Source organism: Dromiciops gliroides, chromosome 2 (assembly GCF_019393635.1).
Source record: "Dromiciops gliroides isolate mDroGli1 chromosome 2, mDroGli1.pri, whole genome shotgun sequence".
In the NCBI taxonomy this organism is placed as follows: Eukaryota; Metazoa; Chordata; class Mammalia; order Microbiotheria; family Microbiotheriidae; genus Dromiciops; species Dromiciops gliroides.
Genome location: NC_057862.1, coordinates 653,353,874 through 653,380,888, shown reverse-complemented (window position 1 = coordinate 653,380,888; position 27,015 = coordinate 653,353,874). Strand labels below are relative to the sequence as shown.

The 27,015-nt window shown below is 44.8% G+C and overlaps 1 protein-coding gene across 1 annotated transcript in view; it reads right to left on the bottom strand.

The window, feature by feature from the left end:
• The window catches only part of ZFHX3 (zinc finger homeobox 3), a 311,215-nt gene that overhangs the window by 203,182 nt on the left and 81,018 nt on the right, over window positions 1-27,015 (bottom strand). Inside the window, exon 2 of the mRNA XM_043983329.1 lies at window positions 90-2,863. Coding sequence (XP_043839264.1) covers window positions 90-2,817 — 2,728 coding nt within the window. The 5' untranslated portion in view covers window positions 2,818-2,863. The remainder of the gene's footprint in view (window positions 1-89; window positions 2,864-27,015) is intronic.

Here is a 27,015-nt window from a genome sequence, read left to right as displayed (position 1 = left end):
CTTGAAAAGGGGCGGGGATCCACAGAAGAACCTCATCTTCCCCGTTTCCCAACCAACCCACAGAGTGAAAAATTAAAATTCAGCCTCACCTAGAGCAGGAGTCGCCATTGCCGTCATGGGGCTGGTGGGATCCAGCTGAAATCCGCTCATCATGAACTGGGCGTCAGAGGCAGGGCTGTCCATCTTGAGGTTGGGCAGAGTCATGTTCTGGGCCAGATAGTACTGGTAGAGCTCTGCCTCGGCCGGGGACGGCAGGGCCCCGAGGCCCAGGTGCCGGTTGTGCTGCATCTGGGTCATGTTCTGCTGCAGTAGCATCATATTGTGCATGTGCTTCTCACTGGTCATGTGGATGCGGAGGTTCCTGGCCACATTGGTCTCATAGTCGCATACCTCACACCTCCAGGTGGGCTTGGTTTTTGGTTTGGTCGGGGAGGGGGCCCCGCAGGTACTGCCGATATTGGCGGCCGCGGCCGCCGCTGCAGCCGCCGCGGCCGCTGCCCCGGCAGTGTGGCTAAAGACTTGCTCGCCCCCTCCGTTCTGCAGGTTTTGCATGTTGTTCAGATGCTTGTCAGACTGCATATGAATACTGAGGTTGCCTTTGGTAGTAGTAGAGTAGTTACAGACCTCACAGCGGAAAGGCTTGTAACCACAGGTGTAGCTCTCGCCGCGTGCCAAGCGCGGGTGAGGCTGCCCACTTTTGCAGTAGACGCACGAGCCGCCAGGCTCTGGATGCTTCTCCTTCATGTGCGCCTCAAGCGTCTGCTGGTACTTATAGTGCCAGTTGCACTTGGGACACTTGAGTGTCTTACACGAGTTACGAGAATGCATCATGGTCATGTGTCCCCCCAGGGAGCGGGAAGAGCCCAGGACTGTGTCACACTTTGGGCACTCCACTCCACTCCCCGAGGGGCACTCCCCCACCCCAAGCTCACAGAGGGCTCCAGCGTGCTGGTGATGGGAGAGGTAGCCCCCATCTTCCCCCTCTGTGCTTTCATTTGGTTCTGGTGCTGTGGCATTGTCTTTATTGGCACTTTCATCAATAAAGTCCAACCTCCTGCTGCCCTCTGCCACACTGGCCCTGACACCCTCACTGTTAAAGCTTAAACGATTCCTCCTGTTTGCACCATCAAAGACAACAAAGGAAGAAGTAGAATTAGAACTAGTAGAAGCTGTGCTCCTCGACAAAGTCTGGAGCATGTTAGGCATTAAGGGAGAGTTAGAAATGCTTTGGTTTGAGAGAGCAAGGTCATTTTTGTTGCTGCCACCTGCCATGGCCCCAGACTCCTCATGGGGCCTGTCCTCCAGTTCATCCTCCAACTCACTTGGAAAGAGTCCTTTGCAACCCTCATCTTCCTCCTCCTCCTCCTCCTCTTCTTCCTCCTCTTCCTCCTCCTCCTCTGCATCTTCCTCCTCCTCCTCCTCCTCCTCTTCCTCCTCCACGTCCTCAGCTGGCTCTGCCTTCTCTGAGAGGCTATCCCGGTCACCCACTTCTTGCTTCTCACCCTCTGCTACCCCAGGGTCCTTGCCCTCTGAGGATTTGGTAGGACTGGAAGCCAGGGGGCCCAGGGGGACTGAGGTAATTGGGGTCTTCAGAGCCGAGCTGGTCAGCCCGCCAAGGTTCAAGAGGGTCCCAGGCGTCAAGAGGCCTGATTGGGGCTGCTCAGCGGCACTGGCCGAGGCGCCCGGGAGCGCCTCCTCCCCTTCCATCCGAATGCCGCTAAATTTCCCATAAAAGCTGTGTCCGGGGCCTAGGAGGTTAGCTGCAGAAACTAAAGGGTGTTGAAAGTTTTTGGTTTGGGGTTCCAAAAAACTTACAAGGGGTTCCTTGTCTTTGCCTATCCCTTGGATGATCGCGGAAATGTTCTTATTGCTAAGAATTTTCCGCTCTTCTTCACTCAGGGTCATTCGATGGTCATGCACGGCATGGGTCACAAACGAGCGGACGTAGCCAAAGGAAAGCTTACACAAGAAACACATGAGAATGGGCTTCCTCTTCCCGTAGAGCACGAAGCCGTCGAACTTGGACAGGTCCACATTGTTGGGGACATCTTTGGATACACAGGAGCTTTTCGCAGAACCATCACTGTTCAGGTAATCCTTGTGGCTTTTGTGTCGCACATCAAAAACGCGGAAGCTGTGCAGGACCGGGCTGATGCCCGTCAGGGCTGAGGTATTCGGGAAGGACTGGTCTGAGCCCTCAAACCATTTCCCGAAGGATGAGGCTATGTGGAAAGTATTGATGATCTGTGGGTAGACTGGTGCAGCAGATGAGGGCTCCCCCTGTTTCCCCCCAGCACTGGGCAGAGAGTTCAGAAAGAGCGGCGGGAGAGCCCCGCTGCCGCCGCTACAGGCTCCCCCACTTTGGATCAACTGGCTGACGCTTTCCACAATATACGCCGAGCCATCCGGCTGGTAGACTATCTCTCCAGCCAGATTCTCCACATCACTCTCCTCATCCCCCTCCTCACTGGTGTCACTCCCACTCTCCTCCCTCAGCGGAAGAGGGGGGCGGGCGCTGGGGCAGTGGTGCTCCATATAGGTCTGTAAGCTGGCAAAGGAGGCCGAGCATTCGTTGCAGCTGACCTCTTTGCCAGCGGGCTCAGTGGCGGGGCCAGCCGAGGTGGTGCTGTCCGGGAGGCGCTCGCTGAAGGGGGCCCTCAGGCTGTCTAGGGGCCCGTGGTTTTCCGCGGCGGACTGCTCCATACTACTGGCTTTGTCAGGGAGGTGGGTGCTGTTGAGGTCAGTCCATTGCTGGTGCTGAGGGACACTACACCCATTGTCCTTCCCAGGAATGACAGGCGAGTCACAGCCTTCCATGGCAAGACCTGCATGGAGCTTTCATTGCACCCAGTACGGTTCGGACCTGAAGAGAGCAGAGAGGGGGAGAGGAGAGGGGGGGAGAGAGAGAGAAAGAGAGAGAGAGAGAGAAGGAAGAGAGAAAGGAAAGATGTTAGGAGGGCAAAGGCTAAGGTTCCACACAGAGCACTTTTAAGATGCTTCTAACTATACCCAATATAGTAGCTAAATCTCACAGGACAGGCCTAGAGAGGAGCAAAGACCCTAATAAACCCCAACACCACACTTCAGGCTATTAGCCGGTCCAAAGGCGGTAATAACAGGGTGTGTTCCTACAGGTGTCTGTACAGGTTGCCAAAAGGTAGTCCAGGGTCCAAGGCAAGAAACACAAGAAATGGCTCTTCTGCTAGTCTGCTCCCATCACCCCCTGAAGATGGCCCCAAACAGAATTTCAATTCTTCAGGAACATACTGTTAGCATAAGAGCAAGATGCTAAGCACTAGTGAAGAAAAAGACTCTACTCATTCAAACCCCAAATCGAAAGCTAATTGAAATAAAATCTCTTACAAAGTCGAAAACCAAAATATTTCAATCTAGGAAGTCGAGACTAGACTGTATATATATGGATGATTCCCCCCACATCAAACCAAAATAAAGACTGTACTTTTAGCTAACTGATTTAGAATGATTTCTTTTTTTTTTCTTTTTCTTTTTCTTTTTTTAGTGAGGCAATTGGGGTCAAGTGACTTGCCCAGGGTCACACAGCCAGTAAGTGTTAAGTGTCTGAGGCCGGATCCGAACCCAGGTACTCCTGACTCCAGGGCCGGTGCTTTATCCACTGTGCCACCTAGCTGCCCCTAGAATGATTTCTAATGGGCTCTAAGGGGAGCTGTCTAGGGACAGGGCACCTTGCTTCGCTTTTGTATGGCAGTGACTACCCTTAATTCAAACTCAACAACTTTATGATCCCTCATTCTCTCAGAATCTAAGTAGCACCAGCCCCGTTTACCAAATTGGACCATTGACTAGATGACATTCTGCCCTTTCAGAAACCCCTCTCCTCTCTGTCCATTCTTGCTGTCTTCACTGCCTAGGTGAAGCATGAAAACGTTCGAAAAGGATGAATCGCTCACATTTCTGGAGAGCACACACTAGAGTTTAATTGGTGACGCCTCTTTCCCCACTATGCACACCCCTGTACTCTTAGTGGAAAACTTTGATTCAGACATCCCCGTATCACTTGGCTGCTTTTCTGTCGAGGGTCTTTGCTGACCCCGAGACACCAGCCGTGCTCAGCAATCGTTCCATTCCACACCTGCCTCTCAGTTATCATACAATAACCAAGCAGCTGTCCTTCAACCCTAAGGCTTTTCCATTTCAGAGAGGAGAGTATCATTGAAGTGAATTTGCCCTTTGAGAGACATACATCCCTAGGGAGAGCGGCATCAGATTGCCTGCCATCACTCCATCTCTCCTACGGCATCCTCATCACGGGTGAATTTATTCAGTAGCCACAGTGCTCCTGCAAGCAACTGCTCCCAGCATAGCCCTGATCTCTGTAAAGGAGAGATCCCAAGTCACTGCTTCCACAGCCCTCTTGGCCCTCCCTCCCTGGGCACAAGTGGTTGCTCCTCTATCTGTGCATATCATCTCATTCATCCCCAGAAGAGGGGAGGTTTGGAGTGACTTGTGGTGGCTCTGGGTTTGTTTGTCTGTTTGGCTAAGTGTGAGTGTGAGTGTGAGTGTGAGTGTGAGTGTGAGTGTGTGTGTGTGTGTGTGTGTGTGTGTTTAGTCCCCCTTCATTTTTTCAAATCCTGGTCCTAGCCTATAGAGTAAGCCAACAGCTCCCCCTCGGGAAAGGTTTGGGAACACAGTTTTAAGAGTCTCTAGGGAAAGAACTTTTTTTTGCAATAAAGTGACAGGCTTTATTTATCTAGACACACACATGCACAGAGCCACCACGCCTATTTATTGGAGCTCTCTGGAGCTCCAGGACAAGAAAAGATCTTTGTCTCTTATTAAAAAGACGTCACGTTGTTCCTGGTTTTAAGCAGGGATACTCTCCGGCCAAAAGAGAAATCCAAAGGAAGGAAAGATTTCTTCCAAGGAAGCTCAACTGTAGGGTGACTCACTTTCGGCATGGACGTGATTGGCTGAAAGGCCCTTGATTGACAGCTGGGGCCAAAAAGGTTGGTAGGGCTGAAGGGGCGGGAGGGTTAACAGCCTGATTGTAAAATCAATGTCATAAATGCTTGGTAAGTTACAGGAACATGCGGGAAAGGGAGGCCACGATTGATAAAGGAGTGCAGCTTTGATGCTGCACTGGGGACTTGTTTATTGACAAGAAAGCCAATCTCCTCTCCAGGCCAGGCCAGGCCAGAGAAACCTGCAAGCGTTTACCAATTAATTGGTGGGCTTTTCTTCCTCTGCTTCTCTCTTCCTCCCCATCCCCCCAACAAACTGTCCAGCTAAAGAGCTATGGCTTTAAAAATATTGCCCAAGCAGGAGGACCCCTCCTAACCTCTCATCACTTCCTCCCCAATCTCACATCCCCCCTGCCCCTCCTTCTCTGACCTCTCCTTCCTCTTTTTACAACAGATCTGGGTGCACCTGGGAATGTACCCTGCTCTGAGGACGGCAAATTCTAGGAAGGGAAGAACTGCCCAGTGTTTAATCTGGGTATACCTAGGACCTGACAGCATGCAGAGAGAGCAGAAGACATCACTAGGGTTGGCTGAATTGCATTAAGAACAGAAGAAACCACCTTCTGCCAGCTTGGATTAGCTACATGACAGTCACAGTCACGATGGTCATTAACCCTATAATAATGTGAGATCCAGTGATCCCACCATCATCTGGAGCCACTGTTCCTAGTTAGCTCAAAACTTGAGAGGGAATGAATGGCCCCCATTTGGGGTTCCAAACGATCAAGTGTGCAACTTTTTGTAACATCTAGATCACTTAGAGAAAACTAATGATCTAAGTTAACAAGTAGGTGGCATTATTTCAATAATACTTTTTGTATTCTTGGCAGGGGGAAGGGGGTAAGGAGGAGAGATTGTGAAAAGTACAGGGCAGGGGTGAGAAGACAGAGAGTGAGAGAGATGGACAGAGACAGAGAAACACCGAGACAGAGAAACAGAGACAGAAATACACACACACACACACACACAAACTATGAAGACAACTGTCTTTTGATGCCAGATGTGTGCAAACACCTTTGTGCTTCTAACACTTTCCCATCCTCTCCCTCATCCCACAGTCTCTCTTGGCTCCCCTGCTCTGTTTATCAGCCAGTCAATAAGAAAAAGGTAGTTCTTACTTAAGGAGGCAGGAGTCAACTCGTCAGGTCGATCAGCACTCTGTCTGTAAACACGGTTTCCCGTAAAATCAATGATCTTCAGTTACAGAGAGCAGTCTGAGAACCCAAAGAGTCCCTGGGCTTCCACGGGCTACACAGTCAGCTGGAGTTAACAGCCCCTTTTGTTCAATCACTCCTCCAGCCTCTTAGCCCCTTTTCTCTCCTTTCATTACCTCTCATTTCACTCCCTCATTACAATCCCTGGCCTGCTTCTTTTCTGCTGCACTTACACCCAAATTTCCTTTAAAGCCTCCCCGACTCCAGAATACTTGTCAAAACCAAAAAAGACTTGAGTGTGGCAAGTTAGAGTCCTATCGAGTGCATCACTTAAATAGGACTGTGGAGATAGGCAGTTAGGGACCAGATCCTTATCTCCACATATCTCCAAAGGGACCACCATCAGAAAAGTACTCAAGAACAGCAAATAGATCTGTCCTCCCAAAAAGAGGGCCTAATACCTTCACCTAGAAAGAGCCTCCCTGTGGCATGTCTAGTTTCCTTGGATACTATCTGCTTGCTTGATGCCTTTTTATTTTTTTTTTTAGCAAATATCAATCTTTACTTTTCACTCAACTTATGTTTGGGACCATGAGCCAACATCTATCCCCCTGTTTACCCTCCAATACATTCAATCAATACTCCTAAAATTGATACAGTTAGGAAGTCTTCCTTGCTCAGCAAATGACAAAACTCCAAGAGTCAGGGGCTTTTCAAATGCAACATCAAGTGTTCTTTCAGATTGCTTTCTTTAAAAACTGTCCAAATACAGAAGCACAAGGAAAGAATGATGGAGGGAAGGGGACTGGGGGGCGGTGTGTGTGTGTGTGTGTGTGTGTGTGTGTGTGTGTGTGTGTGTGTGTGTGTGTGGAGGGGGAGTAGTTAGTCCTGCTGTTGCCCAGGCATCCTGAGAATTAAATATGAACAGTCGTAGTGTGTAATTTTAAATTGTTAATTAGCGCAGGGTTAATTAGGCGGTCCTTTCACAAGAGGCTGTTTGGCAGTAAACCAAGACTGGAAGCAATGGGAAGGAAGGAAAAACAAAGGGAAGAGAGAGACAGTGAGAAACGGTCCCCTCTGTTAATAACCCATGTGGCATCATGAAAAAAAAAAAAAAGCTAAACAGGCAGGAAAGAAATTTCTCAACTGTTTCTCAAGGAAAGAACCCCTGAGGTTCCATCTATTAAAAATGCTCCTCTCCTGGGAAGTCTCCCTCCCAGCGTCAGCTTTCTGGCATCCCAAGTGCTCATCCCGGAAGCAGAAAATGGGCTCAACAGCACCCAGTGGAGATTTCTATACACTGCAAGGTTACACAGAGTTGGCAATCTCTAACACACACACACACACACACACACACACACACACACACACACACACACGTGCAGTCAAGTAACCGGAAATGCCGAGCCCTGAAAACGGGAAGTGCTAGCCACTCCACAATTCCCAACTCGATATTCTAGAAGCAGGTTTCTGAGCTTAGGAAGAAAGTGAAAGTGAGAGTGTGTGCAGGTGGGAGAAGAAACTGGGACGGGAGAGAGAAGGGCATCCCTTCCCAGGAAAGATGCCAAAGAAGAAGCCCGATTTGGGGCAAACAGGAAAGCTGCGTTCTCTGCCACATTCTCCTAACACAGCTTCCAACCCTTCACCCTTCTCCACTGTTTAAGCTGCTGATACCGTAGCTGGAGAAGTGGTCTGAGAATCAAGATGACCCAAGTTCAGGTCCCATCCCTGAGACATAATTGTCCGTGTCACCCTGGACAAGTTACTTAACCAATCAGTGTCCATTCTCTCTCCCCCCGAAACAGTTTAAGACTAAAAATTGCAGGGTAGAATTGCTCCCTTCACCAATGAAATCACAACAAACTTGCTCAAGATGAGCTTATTTCTCTGGGTAAGAATATGCCACCAAGGCGCATGCCTTTGAGAACAGTGGAGAGGTGTCAGGTTGATAGAGTGCTTGGTAGGGACCAGGTAGGGACCAGGTGCTCTGCTAAGCCCTGGGTATACAAATTGAAACACCCTTTCCCTCAGAAGCTTATATTCAAATGGGGAAAGACAACATAAGAAAGGGGTTCCAGAAGGGAGACCCAAGGGACCAAGGGTGGAGAGGCATGGGGACAAAGGGGTGAATGCCCCCCAATATATCTATATCTACACACACAGACACATAGGCACACATATATACACACTATATTTATACATATACAATATACACATACATGTATGTATGTGTGTATATATATATACATATATATATATATATACACATATACATATATATATGGACTAGATGTGTACAGAGACTGGAAGATGACCCAAGGACAACCTATGTTCCTTCCCCTCAGGCCCCCCCTTCCCAATCCATGCAGCTTCAAGAGACCTAAAGGAAAGCCCCCTGGCATCGTGGGTTAGCTTCCTGAAGAGGATCTATGGGAGGCCAACAATGAGAGTCACAGTGTGTAAGAAGATGTGAATGAGTTGGATGCGCACCAAATGGAAAAAATCACAGTTCCATCAGGGTGCCCAAGCAGGTCTCCATAATCCAAGGCCAGCAACAAGGTATGGTAGAAGGATCATTGGATTTAGAGGGACAGGAGTCCCCACTCTGCCATTTACCAGCTGTGTGACTGGGGATAAATCACTTCTCTTCTCTGAGGTCCAGAAAAAAAAAGTAAGAAAATTCTTGTCTCCCTCCCTCACAGTACTATTGTGATGAAAACAACTGGTTAACCTTAAAGTCCTCAGGGGCCAAAGGCAGTCTAGCAGTCTACAGGTGGGTATCTCCCCCTTTGGAATGGCTGAGTTAAATACCATTCTAAATTGGGCAGAATTCCAAGAAATTCAACAACGCTGACAGGCATTTCCCCGAGACACTATTATGCATCTGAATTTGAACAGCATATTTCATTAAATAAATGAGAACCAGCCCTTGTTCTAATAAGGAGGTGCTCCCAATGATGATAACTACATGAAAGGGGGTCAGGTACCACCACAGAAAGAATGAATTTCCTTGACTCTGCAAAGCATGAGTGAAATGAAATCCAGAATAATCAGTACCTTGAGGAAATGAAGAGGAAGGACCATGACTCCTCTGCATTAGGCTAAAAAAACAGATTCTGAGAGCTACAAGCTCATCCAAGGGGAGAGAAATCACTTTCATGCACCTGTACAATTCTGCGGGCACCCTGTGAAGGCATCATGTCCAATTCTGTGCCCCAATGGAGATGATTAATAAAAATGCTTTAAGGATTTCAAAGCACTTTACAAACATTATCTTGTTTGATCCCCACAATCCCCCCAGGACATGGGTGCCCCAAGTACTGTTGTCCCAATTTTTACTGATGGGGTAAAGTTCAGAAATATTAACATATATATATATATGTGTTCATATGAGCCTGTTTTGAACCCAGGTACTCCTGCTCCAAGTCTAGACCCCTCCTCACTTCCCCATTCTGCTAAACTATTGCTTAGGATACTGGTGCTGCATACAATCGGCGCCACACAATCTAGAGGTAAAATCTAATCCCATTGGCCAAGATTTTCCAGCAAGTCTGCACATGTACTCCTTTGATGGGGTGCAGCCAGAAAACACATGCATGATTCAACAGCTTCTTCATGCTAAGGAAGAGTTGCTGAAGAAAGAGTTGAAATGTCCAGGCCCTTTTGCATTCTGTTTGCTAATCATTTCATCCGTGCTATTTCCAGCACAAACATAAATCAGTCTGGAAGTGAAAACTGCTTGCTCAGTGTGTTCTGTGAGGAATCTGCAATAACCTCAACATTGCGGTTACAACACTGTCATGGAGAAGAGGGGGAAGAAGTGAGATCAGAAGCAGAAGTGAGCCGAGCAGACGGCTCTGGGCACTGTGAGATGAGCCACCGGGTGGTGAGAGGACTTCCATCACTGCCCTGCCCCTACACTCATGATCAAAGTTTTAGAACTACCAAAATGAAAGCTCAGTTATTACAATATTAAATAACAAACAAGGGCTACTGTATCAGAAGTTGTGCCTGCAGTACACATGAAGCAGTTACCTATCTCCACCCAAAAGCCAAGTAGACAGTTTCTCATCTTCCCCAACTGCTCAGACCTCCACCTTAGCTCACCTCATCCCCATTCAAACTCCCTCCTAACCCTAACCACTGGGAGCCTGTCCCTCCCTCCCCCAGCCTCATCATCTCATGACATTGTTTTACCTCTGGGGCCTCTAGCTTGACTTTACTTCACCCTTGTCACAACTTCATATTGCTCTCACTCCATCAAACCCCTTTTCCGCCCTTATAGAAATACCCTGAATCACCCGATCCTGACTACTTCATCCATAGAATCAGCATCCCTGAATTTGAGTTGGAAGGCTCAGTGACCAAACAGTTCAAACCATACTTGAAAAATAATCCTTTCCACCTCTTACCCTGGGCAGCTAGGTGGCACAATGGTGGTGACAGTCCTAGATGCAGGAAGACATGAATTCAGATGTGATCTCTGACCCTTACTAGCTGTGTGACCCTGGGCAAGTCACTTAACCCTGTTTGGTTTAGTTTCCTCATCTGTCAAATGAGCTGGAGAAGGAAATAGGAAACCACTTCAGCCCAGAAAACCCCAAATGGGGTCACAAAGAGTCAGACACAATTGAAAAATGGTGCATCAACAAAACCTCTTACCCTAGATGTAGTCACCCAGCCTCTACCTGAAGACCTCCAGAAAGAGTGAAGCCGTTCCCTCCACCCTGCCCCAGTCACCCCATTCCAAATTTGGAGAGTTTGAATTGTAAGATGGTTTTTCCTTACATCAAGCCATGTCAAGCTAGCAGGCAAATATTAAGCACCTAGTATGTGCCAGGCACTATACTAAGCATTGGTCAAACCTGCCTTTGCCTCTTTGCCAATTTCTACTCCCTGCTCCTCACTCTGCCCTCTGGGGCCAATCAGAACAAAGCTGATTCCACTTCCCCATGGCAGTCCTTTAAATATAGAAAGGCAGCTGTCCCTAAGAAAAAGTCTTTGCTTTTCCAGGTTAAACACGTGCAGTCCCCATGACATGAATTCACAGATCTTCCCCATCCTGGTTGCCTTCTTTAGGTTAACGACATCCTACATGAAACACGGCACAGACATCTGAACCCAGTACTCCAGATCTGCTCTGACCAGGGCAGAGAAGGCCAAGACCACCACCTCCCCCATTCCTGGATAATCTTCCCCCTCTTAAATATAGCCCGAGAGGTCACATCCCCTTTCTGGTGGGCCATATCACAATGCTGACTCAGAAAGCATTTGAAATTCACTAAAGTCCCTCCTCCTGCAGCCCCCCCCCCCCATTCTCCACCTCTTTCAAATGAACTGCTGCTTAACTATGTGGCTGAATCCTGTACTCATAAAGTTGATTCTTCTGAACCTAAGTAGGAGACTTCACAACATACTACTTACTGTCTGGCACAGGTTTCTCCATCTTTTTTCACCAGAATAGCACGACAGGCATGATCAGATGTTTTGATAAAATCTAGGTAAGTTCCAACTACAGCAATCCCCAATCTACTAGTCTAGTGACCTTGTTTTAAAAAAAGTAAAAAAAAAAATCTGGCGTGATCAGCTCTCGATGAAGCTATGCAGGCTCCCTCAGTGGCTAGTTGTTCCCTAACCCTCTTTTCCATGCTATCTATGTTCTAGACTTTTTGGAGTCAGGCAGGTGGCACAGTGGATAGAATGCCAAGCCTGGAGTTAGGAAGGATCATGAATTCACATCTGACTTCAGACATTTCTTAGCCGTGTGACCCTGGGCAAATCACTGAACCCTGTTTGTCTCAGTTTCCTCATCTGTAAAATGAACCAAAGGAGGCAATGGCAAACCACTCCAGTATCTTTGTCAAAAACAAACAAACAAAACAAAAAAAAACAAACCACACACACCAAAAACCCAAAAAGGGTCATAAAGAGTCAGACACGACTGAACAACAACAAATGGATTTTTCCAGGAATCCAAGGCAAGCTCACTGGCCTACAGTTTGCAAGCTCCATTCTCTTACATTCTTTAAAAACTGGGACATTTGCCCTCCTCCAACCCCCTGTATGTGACCATTCTCCATGATCTTGTCAAATATCACCAATAGTAGCTCAGTGATCCTTTACCCTGCCTCTTCTGTCCCAGAGAAACTTGAATTCTTCAAAGGCAGGAATGTGCTTTCTTACTCTCGACTGACTTATCTTAGGTATTAACTCCCTATTAGTCATTTGTGCTGTGCCTTTCCTAGTCCAAAAATCATTCTGCTTATCAGAGAAAAGAAAATCAAAATAAGGATTAGGCAGCTCAGCCTTATGCTGGTTTTTTTTGTCCCATTCACCAGAAGCAGGGCTTCTTTCAAGCCTTTTATGTCTCCTCAAATTTACTTTCACCGTGTCTGTCTCTCTCTCACTCTACCCCCCCCACCCCCAATGTCTTCATCTTTCTATCATGACTGACCCTCTTCTTATAGGACTTTATGATGTTTTTTTGTATTCATCCTGTTAACCTTTTCCCCTCTATAGAAGTCTTTTTAAAAAATGTAAATTGTCTAATCCATTCCCATAGGGCTCTTTAGACAACTTCCCTTTTTGCTCTTGCTTGGAATTGCTTCTCTTTGCGACTACAATATGTCACTCATGAGATCTATCCTTCCCTCCAGAATTGGCTTCCCTGGAAGAATTTTAATTCATGGAATCCTAACTGGCCTTTCTCTGTAACCAATGAAATTCAAGCTCCTCCTGCTCTGCCCCCTCCCCCCACCCCCCAGGAAATTTTTTTGTTTATATCAGATTATGCTCTGCTTTTGTAAAATGGAGTGGCTTCCTTCAATCCCTCTTAGATCCCCTTTAAATCAGTGGTTTTACTCCCTACCTATCTCTGTTGGTTCTATCAATTCCCAACTCCTCACTGGTGTGCTCTAGACTCCTGCTACTTTGCTGTTTAAGCCATCCATTCTTCTTTAACAATTCTCCTCAATACTAGTAGTAATCTACTTTCCCCCTGAAACTTAGTCTCCATTATGCTTTCTTACTACTGCTGCTTCCTGGATTGTCCTCTTCCTATCTCTTTTCTCTCTCCTTCCCTTCCTCTGGCATCTGAACTAAGGGTAGCCTTCTGTTTTAGGGGGTTTAGTGAGCTCATCTATTAACATGGCTTCAGCTTTCATCTATCTGGATGACTCCCCAATCTTCATCTCTGCTCCTGACCTCACACCTGATACTTAGTCTCATCACCAATCAATCAACAAGTATTTATTAAATGCCCACTATGTGCAAGGAACTCAATTACAGATATAAAAAGGAGTTTGCATTCTACTCAGGTGGGGGCCAACATGGTCACAATTTACAGATAAGTAGATACAGAATCTCCCTCCTTTCCAACCTTCTCCTCTTCCTTGATTTCTCTGTTTCTATCCCAATCCTCCTTCCTTCTTGCGCCTTCTCTCTGTTGGTCACCTCCAGTTTAGTCTGTATATAGCTTGTTTGTATACCACTGTTTGCATGTTGTCTCTCCCATTAGACTGAGCTTTTTTTTTTTTTTTTTTAGGGCAGGGACTACCTTTTTGGTGGGGAGGGGCTTTTTTGTATCCCTAACACTTAGCAAATTGTGAGACACATTGTAGGCACTTAATAAATGTCTGCTAACAGATTGTCTAGTCTTCCCAGATAGAATGCCTAAAATCATCTGAATTTTCCCAATTTCATCAGCAAAATATCAAGTCCTTATTATATACACAATTCCATCCCCACTGCCACTACCCCTGGTGGAGGTTCTCACTACCTCATCACTGAGCTATTCTGACGGCTATTAGATGACCTCCCTTTCAGTCTCTCCCTAGTTGAATTCATCACGTAGATGGAAAGATAAAGTATTTATTAAGCATTACTAAGCATCTCTTTGTCTTCTAAAATACCCCTTTTACAAAAGCCAGAGGAATGGCTTGTGTGACCACTTAATATCTTTGAGTCTCAGTTTCCTCATCTGTAAAACAGGAATAGTAGCTACTGTATCTACCTCAAGGCTACTTGTAAAGGTCGAACAAGATAAGGCAGATAGAGCATTTAGCAGAGATAATAGTTGATACCAATATAGAGTTTCCTAACTCTTTTATGTACTATATAAATGTCACTTACTATCATTACATGAAATAAGTGGGGCAGCTAAGTGGCGCAGTGGATAGAGCACCAGCCCTGGAGTCAGGAGTACCTGAGTTCAAATCCGGCCTCAGACACTTAACACTTACTAACTAGCTGTGTGACCCTGGGAAAGTCACTTAACACCAATTGCCTCACTTAAAAAAAAAAAATCATTACATGAAATAATCTTTTGGAGCCAACTCTTAGAAGGAGTTTCAGTACAACATCTGTTTGGTCAAAAGTAGGAGGATGAATCTACCAGACTTCTGGAATTCACCAGATGCTTCCAAATCAACAGAAAATTGCTTTTGTAAAACATCTGTGATTACTGTTGTTTTAAAGCCTCACAGACTGGAGAGAAAGTTGAATTTGGATTCCTTTCTCCATGCTAGCTCTACAGGGGACACATTCAAGAGGGATCTGGGACAAGAGAGGAAGTATACTATACATGCTTGATAATAATTGTGATCATCATTATCAATGGCTGATATTTAGATACCATTTTAATGGTTACAAAAATTAAGGGTACTTGGTCTCGTGGTTCTCTTTCCCTTTCTTTACCATACTTCAGTATTCCCTGGAATGGTGACAATGACCAACATAACAACCACTCTATGCCCAAAGAGATGACCTTTGTGAATTGCAGTAAGACTAAAAATTCATCATCTTGTGACTCTCTTGGGGACAAACTGGTCCTAACATGGAAAGTGGTCCCCTGCCAGGCACATACTTGAAGCCTTTCCAACCAACCTGTCAGAGTTCATGCTAGAATGGCCCAGACTCATCAGCTCATTGACTTTGGAAACTCAGGGTCACCCCCATGCCATGCCATACCATGCCATGCCATGCAGCATTAGTGTGCTTCCCATGTGGCCCTTAAATTCCTCTAACCAGTAAGCCCCTTTCACTTCTTTGAAGAGTTGTAAGGCAATAAGTTCTAAGTGTAAGTGACTTGGAGTCAAGAGAACCCAATCCTGGTTCAGATAATTATCAGTTAAGATGCTCATTATTTGTACTGTTCTTATCAATTGAGAAATAGTTTACCATTGGGCCACTTTAAAGAGTTCTATGACCTTGGCTAAGCTTCCTTTTCCTCACCTGAAAAAATGAGGATACTTCCTGGAACACCTACCTCAGAGTTGTGAGCAAAGTATTTTATAAACAAAACACTAGGTAAATAAGTTATTGTTATTAAAGTAGCGGGCAGAATGTAAGGTGAAAGATGACTTTGAGCAAAGGAAGGATTCACTCGGCAGGCAACTTCAAAACGACCCTCTTTGTAAAACCAGCAGGAAGAAAACTACAGATAGGGCTCACCATTGGCAGCTCCCTCTGGCACAGGGTTCCGGAATTGGCACAGTGACAATACAAACATGGGTTGCCCTGTGAAGGCTCATTAAGAGGGCAAAACACACACACACACACACACACACACACATCATCCACACACAAATCGGCACAGCAAGTTCTTCAGATCTTCATTAGCTTATTAGCATAAACAGCTTTTCAAGCAACAGGGAACAAAAGGACACGCTAAACAAAACAGGAGTGGAAGCCGGAGGCTGAGTCATGAGCATGGGAATAGAGAGGGTCATCACTTGAAAAGGCACAACTACACAGCATCTCCCACGTGCCTCCAGAACGAGCTTCCAAGGCTCTAGCCCTTCAGTCCCGGCTTCTAACTCCATTCAAGTTTCACCTCATTAGCGTCTACTCAGAGGTCCTCCTTGGTACCTAGATCATCTAAATAATTCTTCCCCTGATCCCCACCCCCCCACCCCAGCTCCTGAAAGATTTGAAAAATCTTCTGGTTCCCCAATTTTAGAGACAGAGTTAATTCAGGTTTCTATTACTCCATCTGCCACAATTTGGAGGAGAGAAAACCATCAAGGTGTACCTCAGGCCACCAGCTCTGTTAAGACTCTTGGGTTCCTATCTGAAATGCTTCCAGAAACTAAACTAAATACTCTCCAATTATGATAACCATGCTTGGTCCTGGAGATGAGATGAGAAAATGGATTACCCTCCCTCCTTCAGTGGTGGGGGTGGCAAAGTAGGGAGATGGCACACTCTGGGTGTGAAACATGGCACACACATACTCTCTATCGGGTTTGGTTGATAGGCTATTTTGCTAAACTGCTTCCCCTTCCCTTCTCATTTTTTTAATCTTTGTTATAAGGGATGGCTTACTGGGGAGAGGGATATATTTGGAAAAGAAGGTGATGTAAAAAGAATGACAATTTTTTTTTTTTAAAGAAAGGTTTCCGGATCCCAGAACCTTATAATCAATTGTACTGACCACACATTTCCCATGGTAATTAGGATGCCCAATACTTGCAGTGTTCCCCTCAATCAAGGAAAAATACTAGCAAGAAATATCTAGCTTTGGGTCCCTTAAAAAGAACTGCTCGAGTAATTATCCCATGGAATAAAATAAAATTTAAAAAGAACTGCTCTAGTAGTTATCCTGTAGAACAAAATAAAATTTCTCATCTGTCTAAAATATGAAGAACTGGAGAGTTAGCATTTCCCTAACCTCATGAAAAGTCCTTTAAAGACACTGAGTAAGAGCCTCCATTTTAAACCACACATACATGACAGTTCTGAGAAGATCTCTAATCACAATAAATTTGGTTCAATACCCCATATTGGCATTAAAGCGTCTTTGCATTAATTATGCTTTAAAGTAATGTACTCAAAAGCTACTTAGACCTAACAACTTAGTTTGAGAACTAGCAGGCTTACATATTTCCTTTTAATGATTCCCCGAAAACCCTGGTCCCAGGAGAAAAAGTGCTGGTTCAAGTCATAAAATTTGATCAATTTTGACCAAGATCCTGTGGTGAATGTCTAAAATGAGAAGGGGGTGAGAAAAGCTATCCTTAAAACCTTCCTCTGGGGCAGCTAGGTGGCTCAGAGGATAGAGCACTGGCCCTGGAGTCAGGAGGACCTGAGTTCAAATCCGACCTCAGACACTTAACACTTACTAGCTGTGTGACCCTGGGCAAGTCACTTAACCCCAATTGCCCCACACACACACACATGCACAGAGAGAGAGAGAGAGAGAGAGAGAGAGAGAGAGAGAGAAAAGAAAAAGAAAATTTAAAAAAACCTTCCTCTGAGTAATTCCAATCTCAGGTATCTTAGAAACAGGACTAAGGCTTCAGCAATGGTTCCTGCAAGTTCCACAAAGATTTCAAAGCCAAGATAAAAAGAAAGAACTCTGACTGGCCAACCAGGATAATTTCACTTTTTCCATAAACATTTTTTAAAACTCCTTTTCCTTCTGCTTATCCAAAAACTCAGCACTAGAATCAAAGCCAATGGAGCAGCCCAATTGTGTTGGGGGTGGGGGGATCATAGAGAAGAGGTAAGAAGGGTTTTCAGTAGGGAAGCACCCATGTACTCCAGCATGAGAGCCTTCACAACAAAACTGAACAAAATCATTCCCTGCACACCCATGACAGTAAACCTGAATAAGCTACCTCTGCTTCCCATCACATTCAAACCTTGCTTCTGACATAAGACTATCAGGATCAACATGAACAAAATATCCCTCACCTAATAAGAAGAAAGCCTTCTCTCTGCCAGTTCAATGTCTTCTCTGGCAGAAGGTTCGGGTCGAACCAACCTCAGGTTCATATCCCACTGTACCTTAGCTGATTGGTTTTGGTGATCTTTAAGCCCCTCCATTTTGCCTCCAAAATGGCATTTTAATACCTCTACTCTTTCCATTCCCATGTGTCAAACCCCATGTTCCATTTCCCAGCATCACCAACTTCTCGCTAATAATTCTTGCCCAGGTAACTCTAATAGAATCCCTTCTGGTTTCCTCCACTCTTCAGATCTCCTCTACCCATCATGGCAGCATAAGCTTCATAAGAGAATAGCTCCAATTTACTTTTACAAGCATTTGTTGAGCATTAAAGCAATCAACAAGTATTAATTAAGTGCTTACTATATGTCAAGCAACATACTACTTCCCCCACCCCCAGTGGTAGGAATACAATGAATGCAACAATCCTTACTTGCAAAGAGTTTACTCTCTACTGGTAGGAAGGGCGTAGACAATTAAATACAAAACACCAAGTAACTGGGAGGTGGTATGAGATCATGCTAACAACTAAAAAATTTGAAATGCCAATATTATTCCTCTGCTCAAAAAACTTTAATGGCCACCCTGCATCCTGGAGGAAATAAATAACACTAACTTTTTAGCATGGTATTCAATCCACAATTCAGGCTCAATCTACTTTTCATTCCTGTCCATCAAGTACCCTACATTGTTACAGGACTGGATGACCTAGCATTGCTCAAACATTCAATTGAGCGAGTTTTTAAATGCAACAGATGGTTTGGGGCTCTTGGGTCTTGGCTTGTGCTTTCTTCACAACTAGGAAATTATTTCACTTTCCTTATTTTTGCCTGTCAAAATTCTACTCATCCTTCAAGGCCTAGACCACATGCTGTGTTCTCCTCCAAGTTGTGCAAGAGTATGGCAGTTCCCCCATTCAATGTGAATCACTTCTTGAGCACCATGCCAGGGAAACCCTGTTGTTTGTGGCAGAAGCATTTTATTCTTCGTATTGTTCTAACGACTCTCGTGGATATTGGACCCTAATTCACCAGTGGATCACAAAGACTCAGTAAATTAAAGATTAATGATATTTGGGACTGCCTTACCTAATCTTTGAGAAACATGGGAGGAAACTACCACACCCTCTCTAGTGTTCCTATTTGACACACCCGCAGGCTTGAGAACTCCTGATCTGACCCAGTGTAACAATACCTTGTACCACAAGGTTTATGATGTTCATATTAGTTTGTTCTTGTTGTTCAGTCATGCCTGACTCTTCATGAGCTCATCTGGGGTTTTCTTGGCCGAGATACCAGAGTGGTTTGCCATTTCCTTCTCCAGCTCATTTGACAGATGAGGAAACTGAGGCAAACAGGGTTCAGTGACTTGCCCAGGGTCACACAGCTGGTAAGAGTCTGAGGTCTGATTTGAACTCGTAAGCCTTCCTGACTCCAGGCTTGGCACTCTCTCCACTATGGCGCCACCTAGCTGCCCCTCCTATTAGTTACCAATGACTTCATTTCTCTGGGTTTCTGAGATTAGGATAATTGACCGTGTTTTCCACTTCCACATTATTCTAAACCACTGAAAACATTTTCCTTACTTTGGCTTCTTGCACATCTCCCTCTCAAAGATGTTCTCCTATGCCCATGAAAATCCCACATTCAAGAGGAACAGAGTATTTCCAAGACCATCTCCATAGCCAGTTGCCAAACAGCCTCTGGAGAGCTGCAAGCACATGGGGACAGTCACCAGACTCCACCCCAAGCAGGAGGTTCATCACTTCCCCTTGGTCTCGACTTTGGATCCCTGCTCTGCACGGTCCTGTGTGAAGGGTGATGCATGGACTAAATTTTAAAAACTTAACTCTGCTCTTGAAATCAGCTGATGCTCCAAGTGCCGTCCAGGGAACCAAAGGCAGACGAGAAGGCCGATTCCGGAGCAGTGTCAGTCCCGAGCTGAAGTCACTCTCCTGCCTCATCTTCTACCCCACCATATATCTTCAAGAGAAACCCCAGACCCAACCAAGAGAGCAATGGGGAAGCCTGCATTCTTCTCTCCTCTACAATGTCAGGCCTACAAGCAGAGGGCCCACCCCACAAGGGAAAAGCCACAATGAAGATGAGTTTCTAACACCTGAATAACACTGATCCTGGCACAGATGCTTCAAGAGATGCTCACAAAATTTTAAGGTACTAGGGAAATAGAAGAGAGAAAAGGTGGTGGGGAAAAAATGAGAAAAGAAAAAGAGAGGGGTGGGGGTGCTGATAAAAAGGAACCTCTCTCTTTCCTTAGGCATTCACTAACTGGCCCTCTTCCCCACCAGGACGGAAAGTGTTACTCAGCTGCATGGCCTCTTGCTAATTGTGGGTTTTTATTTTTATTTCCTATTACCCTCTTGCACGCCTGATGAGATTATTTTACCGGAACTGACACAGCTGGAAGCAGCAGGCATACGTGGAGCCTCTGAGGAGGTGATGCAATTTCATTTTCATTGATCAGAAATCAGCAGGGCAGTAAGTGATGGGAAATTCCATTAGAAGAAAACTCACAGGCCACGAGACCCAACTTCCTAGCCACACCCAAGGCCTCCCAAAGGCCTTGTCTTCCTCTGGACTCTGTCAGAGGCCTGCATGGAGAGAATCAGCTGAAGCACCACACTCCCCAGATAGGAGTGACCACTACCCTGGGCTTCTGAAACGGAGCCCAGCTAGCCCAGGCCCCATTGCAAGAACTGCGCAGGCCATGGGATGCCCAAATAGCCTTCTCACAGTCCCAGGTCTACTCCCATATGTGAACAAATCCTAAATTCTTCCTTTCTTTAACAGGAAACCAGACATCAGAGTTCAAGATTCTCTAGTTCAACTCCTCATTTTACAGATGAGGAAATTGAGACCCAGAAGGGTCAAATGACTTGCCCAAAGTCACACAACTAATAAGTGTCAGAGCCAGAATTAAATCTCTGCTGTCTCTGAACATCCTTAGACATAAAAGGATGTAGTTTAATGATACTTTTTAAGTATTTGGGGGGAGGGGTACTTTAAAGCTACTAATAGGCAAAACTTAGCCTCTTATTCAATCAAAAGTCAATTTTATTATATGACTAATGTATGCAGACTATTGTTAGGCACCTGAGATTCAAAGACAAAATATGACTAGGTACCTTCCAGATGAGCCACCAATGAACCGAATGAAGAAAGGATTCTTTAAGCAATGGTTTCCAAAAGAATTTGTCAAGGTTTTCTCACTATTACAAAGTCCCCAGATGATTCATTCAATAGTGACAAATCACTGATAATACTGACTTATAAGAGGTTAGGTTCAGGAAAGACCTATCTTCTCAAGAACAGCCAAGGAAAGTGGCAGCTTGCTTCTATCCACAGTCTACAGAGAACATCCTATCTCATTATACGGACCTCATTTTTCCAGAGTTAATGATGACCGACTCAGTGACTCAGAAATACCCATCATCTTAAAGTTGCCCATGAGAGGTCCTCTCTATCTCAAGGTACACCAGGAAGATCTGCAGCTAGTGAAATCCATCTTTCCATAGGTACAAATCAGCTAACTACCAGGTTGGAAACTGAGATACTGAACTACCTGCTTAGCAGATACGAGTAACTCTCTCTCACTAAGGTCAAATTTATGTAGCGCTTTCCTAAAAACCCTCTAAGTACAACTATCCTCCTTTTAGAGATGAGAAAACTGAGGCCTAGAAAGGTTAAGTGATTAGCCCTAAGTCAAAAACTAGGAAGCATCAGAACCAGGATTCAAATCCATTGCTTCAAGTCTATCGGTCTTTCTAATAGACCAGGCTGTCTCTTAAATCAGTAAGTATCTTACAAAGCAGCTACCATATGATAAGGTACTAAGAAAAGCACAAGATATACAAAATAGATAGAAATAAATACAAAGTAATTGTTGGGAGCAGGGGAAGAAGGGTGGCACCAACATCTGGGGGTCCAAGAAGAGTCTCATACAGAAGGTGGCCTGAGGTAGAGATGAGGAAAGAATATTCTAGGAATGGCAACTATCCAATGTGAAGGTATAGAGAGGAATGATAGGTCTTATGTATAAGGAACAACAAGAAGACCAATATGGTGGGACCACAGAGTGTGTGGAGGGAATAAGGTGAAATAAGGGGCTAGGTTGCAAAGAGTTTAAAATGCCAGGGGAGGAGGGAGAAAATTTTGAAACTAGAAATCTTATAAAAACAAATGTTGAAAACTCTCTCTACATGTAACTGGAAAATAATAAAATACTTTTATAATTAAAAATTTTTTTTAAATGCCAGGGGAGCATCTTAATTTGACCCTGGAGGTTATAAGGGGCTGCTGGACTTTGCTCACTGGGGGAGGAGCCTGGTCAGCCCAGAAAGCTATGTGGAAAATGAAGCATTATGGGAAACTTGAGGCAAGTAAAGCAACTGAAAGGCTCGGGCAATGGTCTAGGTGAGAGGCGAGGAGGTGGAAATTCTGACAACTGACTGGATACTTGGACTGAGTGTGAGTCGAGGAGTCACAGGTGCCACTGAGATTATAAGCCTGTGAATGGCTGGAAGAACAGTGCTGCCACCAACAGAAATGGCAAGTTCCAAAGACGGGATGGGTTTGGGAGAAAATGAGTGAGTTAGTTTTGTTTCAGACACCGTGAGTCCGAGAAGCCTTTGGGACACCCCGTTCAAAATGTCTAAGAGGCAGTTGGTGACCCAGGATGGAAACTCTAAAATAGAACCCCACTGCTAAAGAGGGCAGACAATGAAACCGATAGCCAACATCCTGCTCACCTCCATCGCTGCCAGCCAGAAATGGCTAACTTGGCAAACATACACCTGGCAAGATGGAAACCACGTCAGAGTGCGGAAAGATGTCTCTGAGCAACCCATTAACACCACTGGAAAGAAAAGGAAAGCACAGGGCTGACTGATAAATAAAGCATCCCAGGTAGACAGCGAGGCACTCCCCACTCCAGTCCAAAACAATCAGCAAGACCTACATCCTGTTCAGTATTGGGCATGGCAGATGCCCACGCTTGGTAAACACTGTGGCCCCAACACGTTATTATTCCTATTATTCTAATGATTCTCATAAATATAGAATCATAATTCATAAGTGAGCCAATATAGTCTCCCTACCATTAAAGGTAAGCTAATAATATTTAGAATTGCCCATTCATAATCTTTTTTTAAAAAATAAATCATTGAGAGGGAATCTACCTTGCCCTCCCTGTAAACATCTTTTGTCTTTCTGTCTAAAATAACAGTAGTTTTGATGAAATTCACCTGATTCAGGACAGCCTGTTTGCCAGTATGCTCTGATGTTGACAACAGCTTATATGAATTAGTTTTCTACTGGCTCCAAAGCCAAAGATGAACCTACAGATTTTTCATCACCTAATCTAAAAGGCTAAGCATCACAGATAAGTTCTCCTTAGAGTAGGTCTTTGGCATCTGTCTCATTTTAAAATTCTCTCCTAACACTTGAGTTCCAAGTTGTTTTTTTCTGAGTGTTTCCCCCAAAGTTTTAAAGCATTGATGCAACCACTACCTTTTTTTTAAATTTCTAAATGTAAAGAGAAAGTAGCTAGTAACAAGATGTTATGGTATTGCCATTCATCAGCTGATTTGATAAATTAGGGGAGACCAAGTCCCATTTAGGCATCCCAGAAAAGAGGAGACAGTTGAGACAGAGATAGCTAGCCTCTTAACTCCTTCCTCTCCTCAAAATGGCCTCTACATGGGTTAAGACCTTCACAAATAAAAAGGCTTCCTCTCTACCTCAAAGATATATGATTTTTGTCAGGGCAAGTACTTCTCCCACTGATGCAGACTGGTCTGTTGCCCCCAAAATCCATTCCCCTTGTGTGGCCATGGTGGTAATCAACCTCCCTGAACTGAGCTAGGCTGGTCCTCAGACATAAAGGCCATTGCTAAGTCAATATTCATACTGTATGAAGTAATAAACATTTCCTTCTCTCCACTCCACACAGTTCATAAATTAATCCCTTTCGGAGGTTTTACCTTTAAATCACTTTACATTAAAAATCATTAACATCAGAGAGACAGCTGTGAGAAAAGTAGATCATAGGTGCCCAAAGGGTCAGATTTTCAGTTGAAGGGACCACATACCACCTTCCCAGGGAAGGGCAGCTCACCCAATATTGGCTGGTCCTGCTCTCCTTTGCAAAGGTCCTTCATCAGAGACCACATTACCTTCCACAGCTCTCAAAACTTGCTCATAGGCACTAGGGACTTTATGACCCTATGCCTAGTATGTGGTTGTTATTTTAACTTAATAAAATATTTTTAAATTACCTCATTTCCTAAAACCTGAATCCAACTTTTTTTAATACAAGAGCAGAGCTTACTCACCAATATGCAGGTAAAAGCTCCATTTTCAAATAGACTAAATTCTGAACTTCCAGGGCAGCGAGGTGGCATAGTGGTTAGAGCACCTGGCCTAGAGTCAAGAAGACCTGAGTTCAAATCTGACCTCATACATTTAATAGTTGTGTAACCCTGGGCAAGTCACTTAACTGTGTTTGCCTCAAATGAACTGGAGAAGGAAAACCACTCCAGTATCTTTGCCAAAAAAAGCCCAAATGAGGTTACAGTCAGATATGACTATCAACTAAGAAATAGCTTTAACAAAAGACGGTGTATGAATGTACTGAAATATTATTGTGCCATAAGAAGTGACAAAAGGGACCAATTCTTGGTGAAAGCTCCTTTCACCTTCAAACCAATTAAAACTGATATTTATTAAGGCCTTACCAACGCGCAAGGCACTGTGCTAGATGCTAAAGATACAAAAACAGTTCCTGTACTTAAAGAACTTATGTTCTATTTTAATATTTGGGAGATAGTATATACATAGAAAAGTACATAGTGGCCAATTTGAAGAAAAAGAAAGTTAGACGGAAGAAGATAACTTTATAGAGGGGGCACCCAAGTTGAGCCTTGAGGAAGAAAGGGTTTCTGAGAAGCCAAATTGAGGTGAGAGTATATTCCAGGCAAGAAGAGCTGCACATATAAATGCATGGGGGCAAGAAACGGAAAGTCGAGTCTAATTTAATCAGAATATAGATTATGTGAAAGGGAATAGTGTAAGATAAGGCTGGGAAGGTAAACTGGGACTACATTATAAAGAGCCTAAAATTTTAGGCTAAGACAATTATATTTTATCATAGCAGGAAAAAGAGAGCTAGCTGCTAACGTTTCAGACCTCTGCCTTACAAAAATTTTGGCCAATGTGTGGAAGATGGTTTAGAGACAGGAGAAACTGGAAGACCAGTTAGGAGGCTATTACAATAGCCCAGATGAGAAGCATTAAGGGCCTGATCTATGGTAGTGGCCACCATGGGCAGAGAGAAGGGAACAGAGGCAAGCCTTGCTGTTGGGAAAGCATCTTTGATTCTACCCAAAAGGCAAAGACTCTGACAAGATGGAAGAATACAGAATCTTCTCCAATTTTTAAAGTCATGAACCCCCAAATCGGTTGATTAAAGAGCTCCCAAGCCTTCTCATATTAGTACTTCATATTTTTCAAAACAAGCCAAGTTAAAAGAAAAAAACACACCAATTCTGAGGTGGTCAGGTAGTCTGGGAGTACAAGGAATTTGAGAACTAGGATCCAGAGTCAGTGATGAAGAAAGCAAATTCAAGGCCTCTTAGGATGGCTGAGGGGTGGTGACTGCGGTCAGCTGCCACAGTTTCCTTTCAGGATAACGAGGATGCAGCAGCTCCTTTGTGAGCTGGTTGCAGCCACAAGAGAGTGACCACATGCAGACTGTAGGACCAAGGCCCCAGAAAAGTTGAAGATAGGGAGAAAAATGAGAAGCTTGTATGGCAGTCCACACTACGCTGGTACTCTGACTAGACAGGATGCCTCATCTCAAGGGACGGAGGGAAGAAGGCAGGAGGCTAGTGATTTCTATTTTGGACGTCTTCCCCCTCCTAAGGGACTTCAATCTGTGTGGTTTGATGAGCTGTTTCAGGGGATTTGCTCTCCCTAAACTTAAACTAGCTAACAAAGTGCACCAGGTGGAGCCTTCTGTTAACACGAAGTGACACTGGCCGTAAGTGTTTTTGTTTGTTTCATAGAGTTCATATTAGTAAATAAGGTACTGGGAAAATCAGAAAAAAAGAGGAGAATGTCCTGCTCTGCATAGGCTTCTCTGCCTGTGGGCCATAAGGAATGGGAAAGATTAGGGGCTTTCTGATACATGTGCCATATTGGCTCTTCTTTAGCAGTGAACTTCATAGTCATGCAATGACTTAAAATATGGTGGCCATCAAGAGTCTAAGAAAGTAGCAAACTATGGCAAACCCAGTGACACAAGCCAGTAACATCCAGCCCGCTACTGAGGGCAAGAGGGAAGGGCTAAGAGCTGGAGTGACTGATGAACTTCCACAATACTCAGGAGTATTCAAAGATGACTGGGGTTTGCTCACCCAAGAATAAGGCATCCAGTTCTGAAACACTGAACCCCTAACTAACATCTGTGGATCATCTATCAGTCAGGTTGGGGCCTGGACAGAGCCGACTTCCTGGAAGTTTCATTTCATCAGGCCAGACATATCTAAGGATCACATACACGTCAGTGAAGAGGAAACACACCTCCTCATTCATACACGAAGGACACAATGAAATTAAGTCCATATTCAATAAATCCTATAGATGGCACAGCGGATACAGCAGCAGGCCTGGAGTCAGGAAGACCTAAGTTCAAGTCCCTCCTCGGACAATTAGGGGCTATGTGACCTTGAGCAAATCACTTAACCTCCATTTGCCTCAGTTTCTTCACCCGTAAAATGGGGCTAACAGTGGCACCCACCTACTAGGGTTGTCGTGAGGATCAAATGAGACAGTATTTGTAAAGTACTTAGCACAGTGCTGACACATAGTAGGTGATATATAAATGTAGGCTGGTGGTGGTGGTGGTGGTGGTGGTAGCAGTAGTAGTAGTAGCAGTAGTAGTAGTAGTAGTAGTAGTAGTAGTAGTAGTAGCAGCAGTAGTAGTAGTAGTAGTAGTAGCAGTAGTAGTAGTAGTAGTAGTAGTAGTAGTAGTAGTAGTAGTAGCAGTAGTAGTAGTAGTAGTAGCAGTAGTAGTAGTAGTAGTAGCAGTAGTAGTAGTAGTAGTAGTAGTAGTA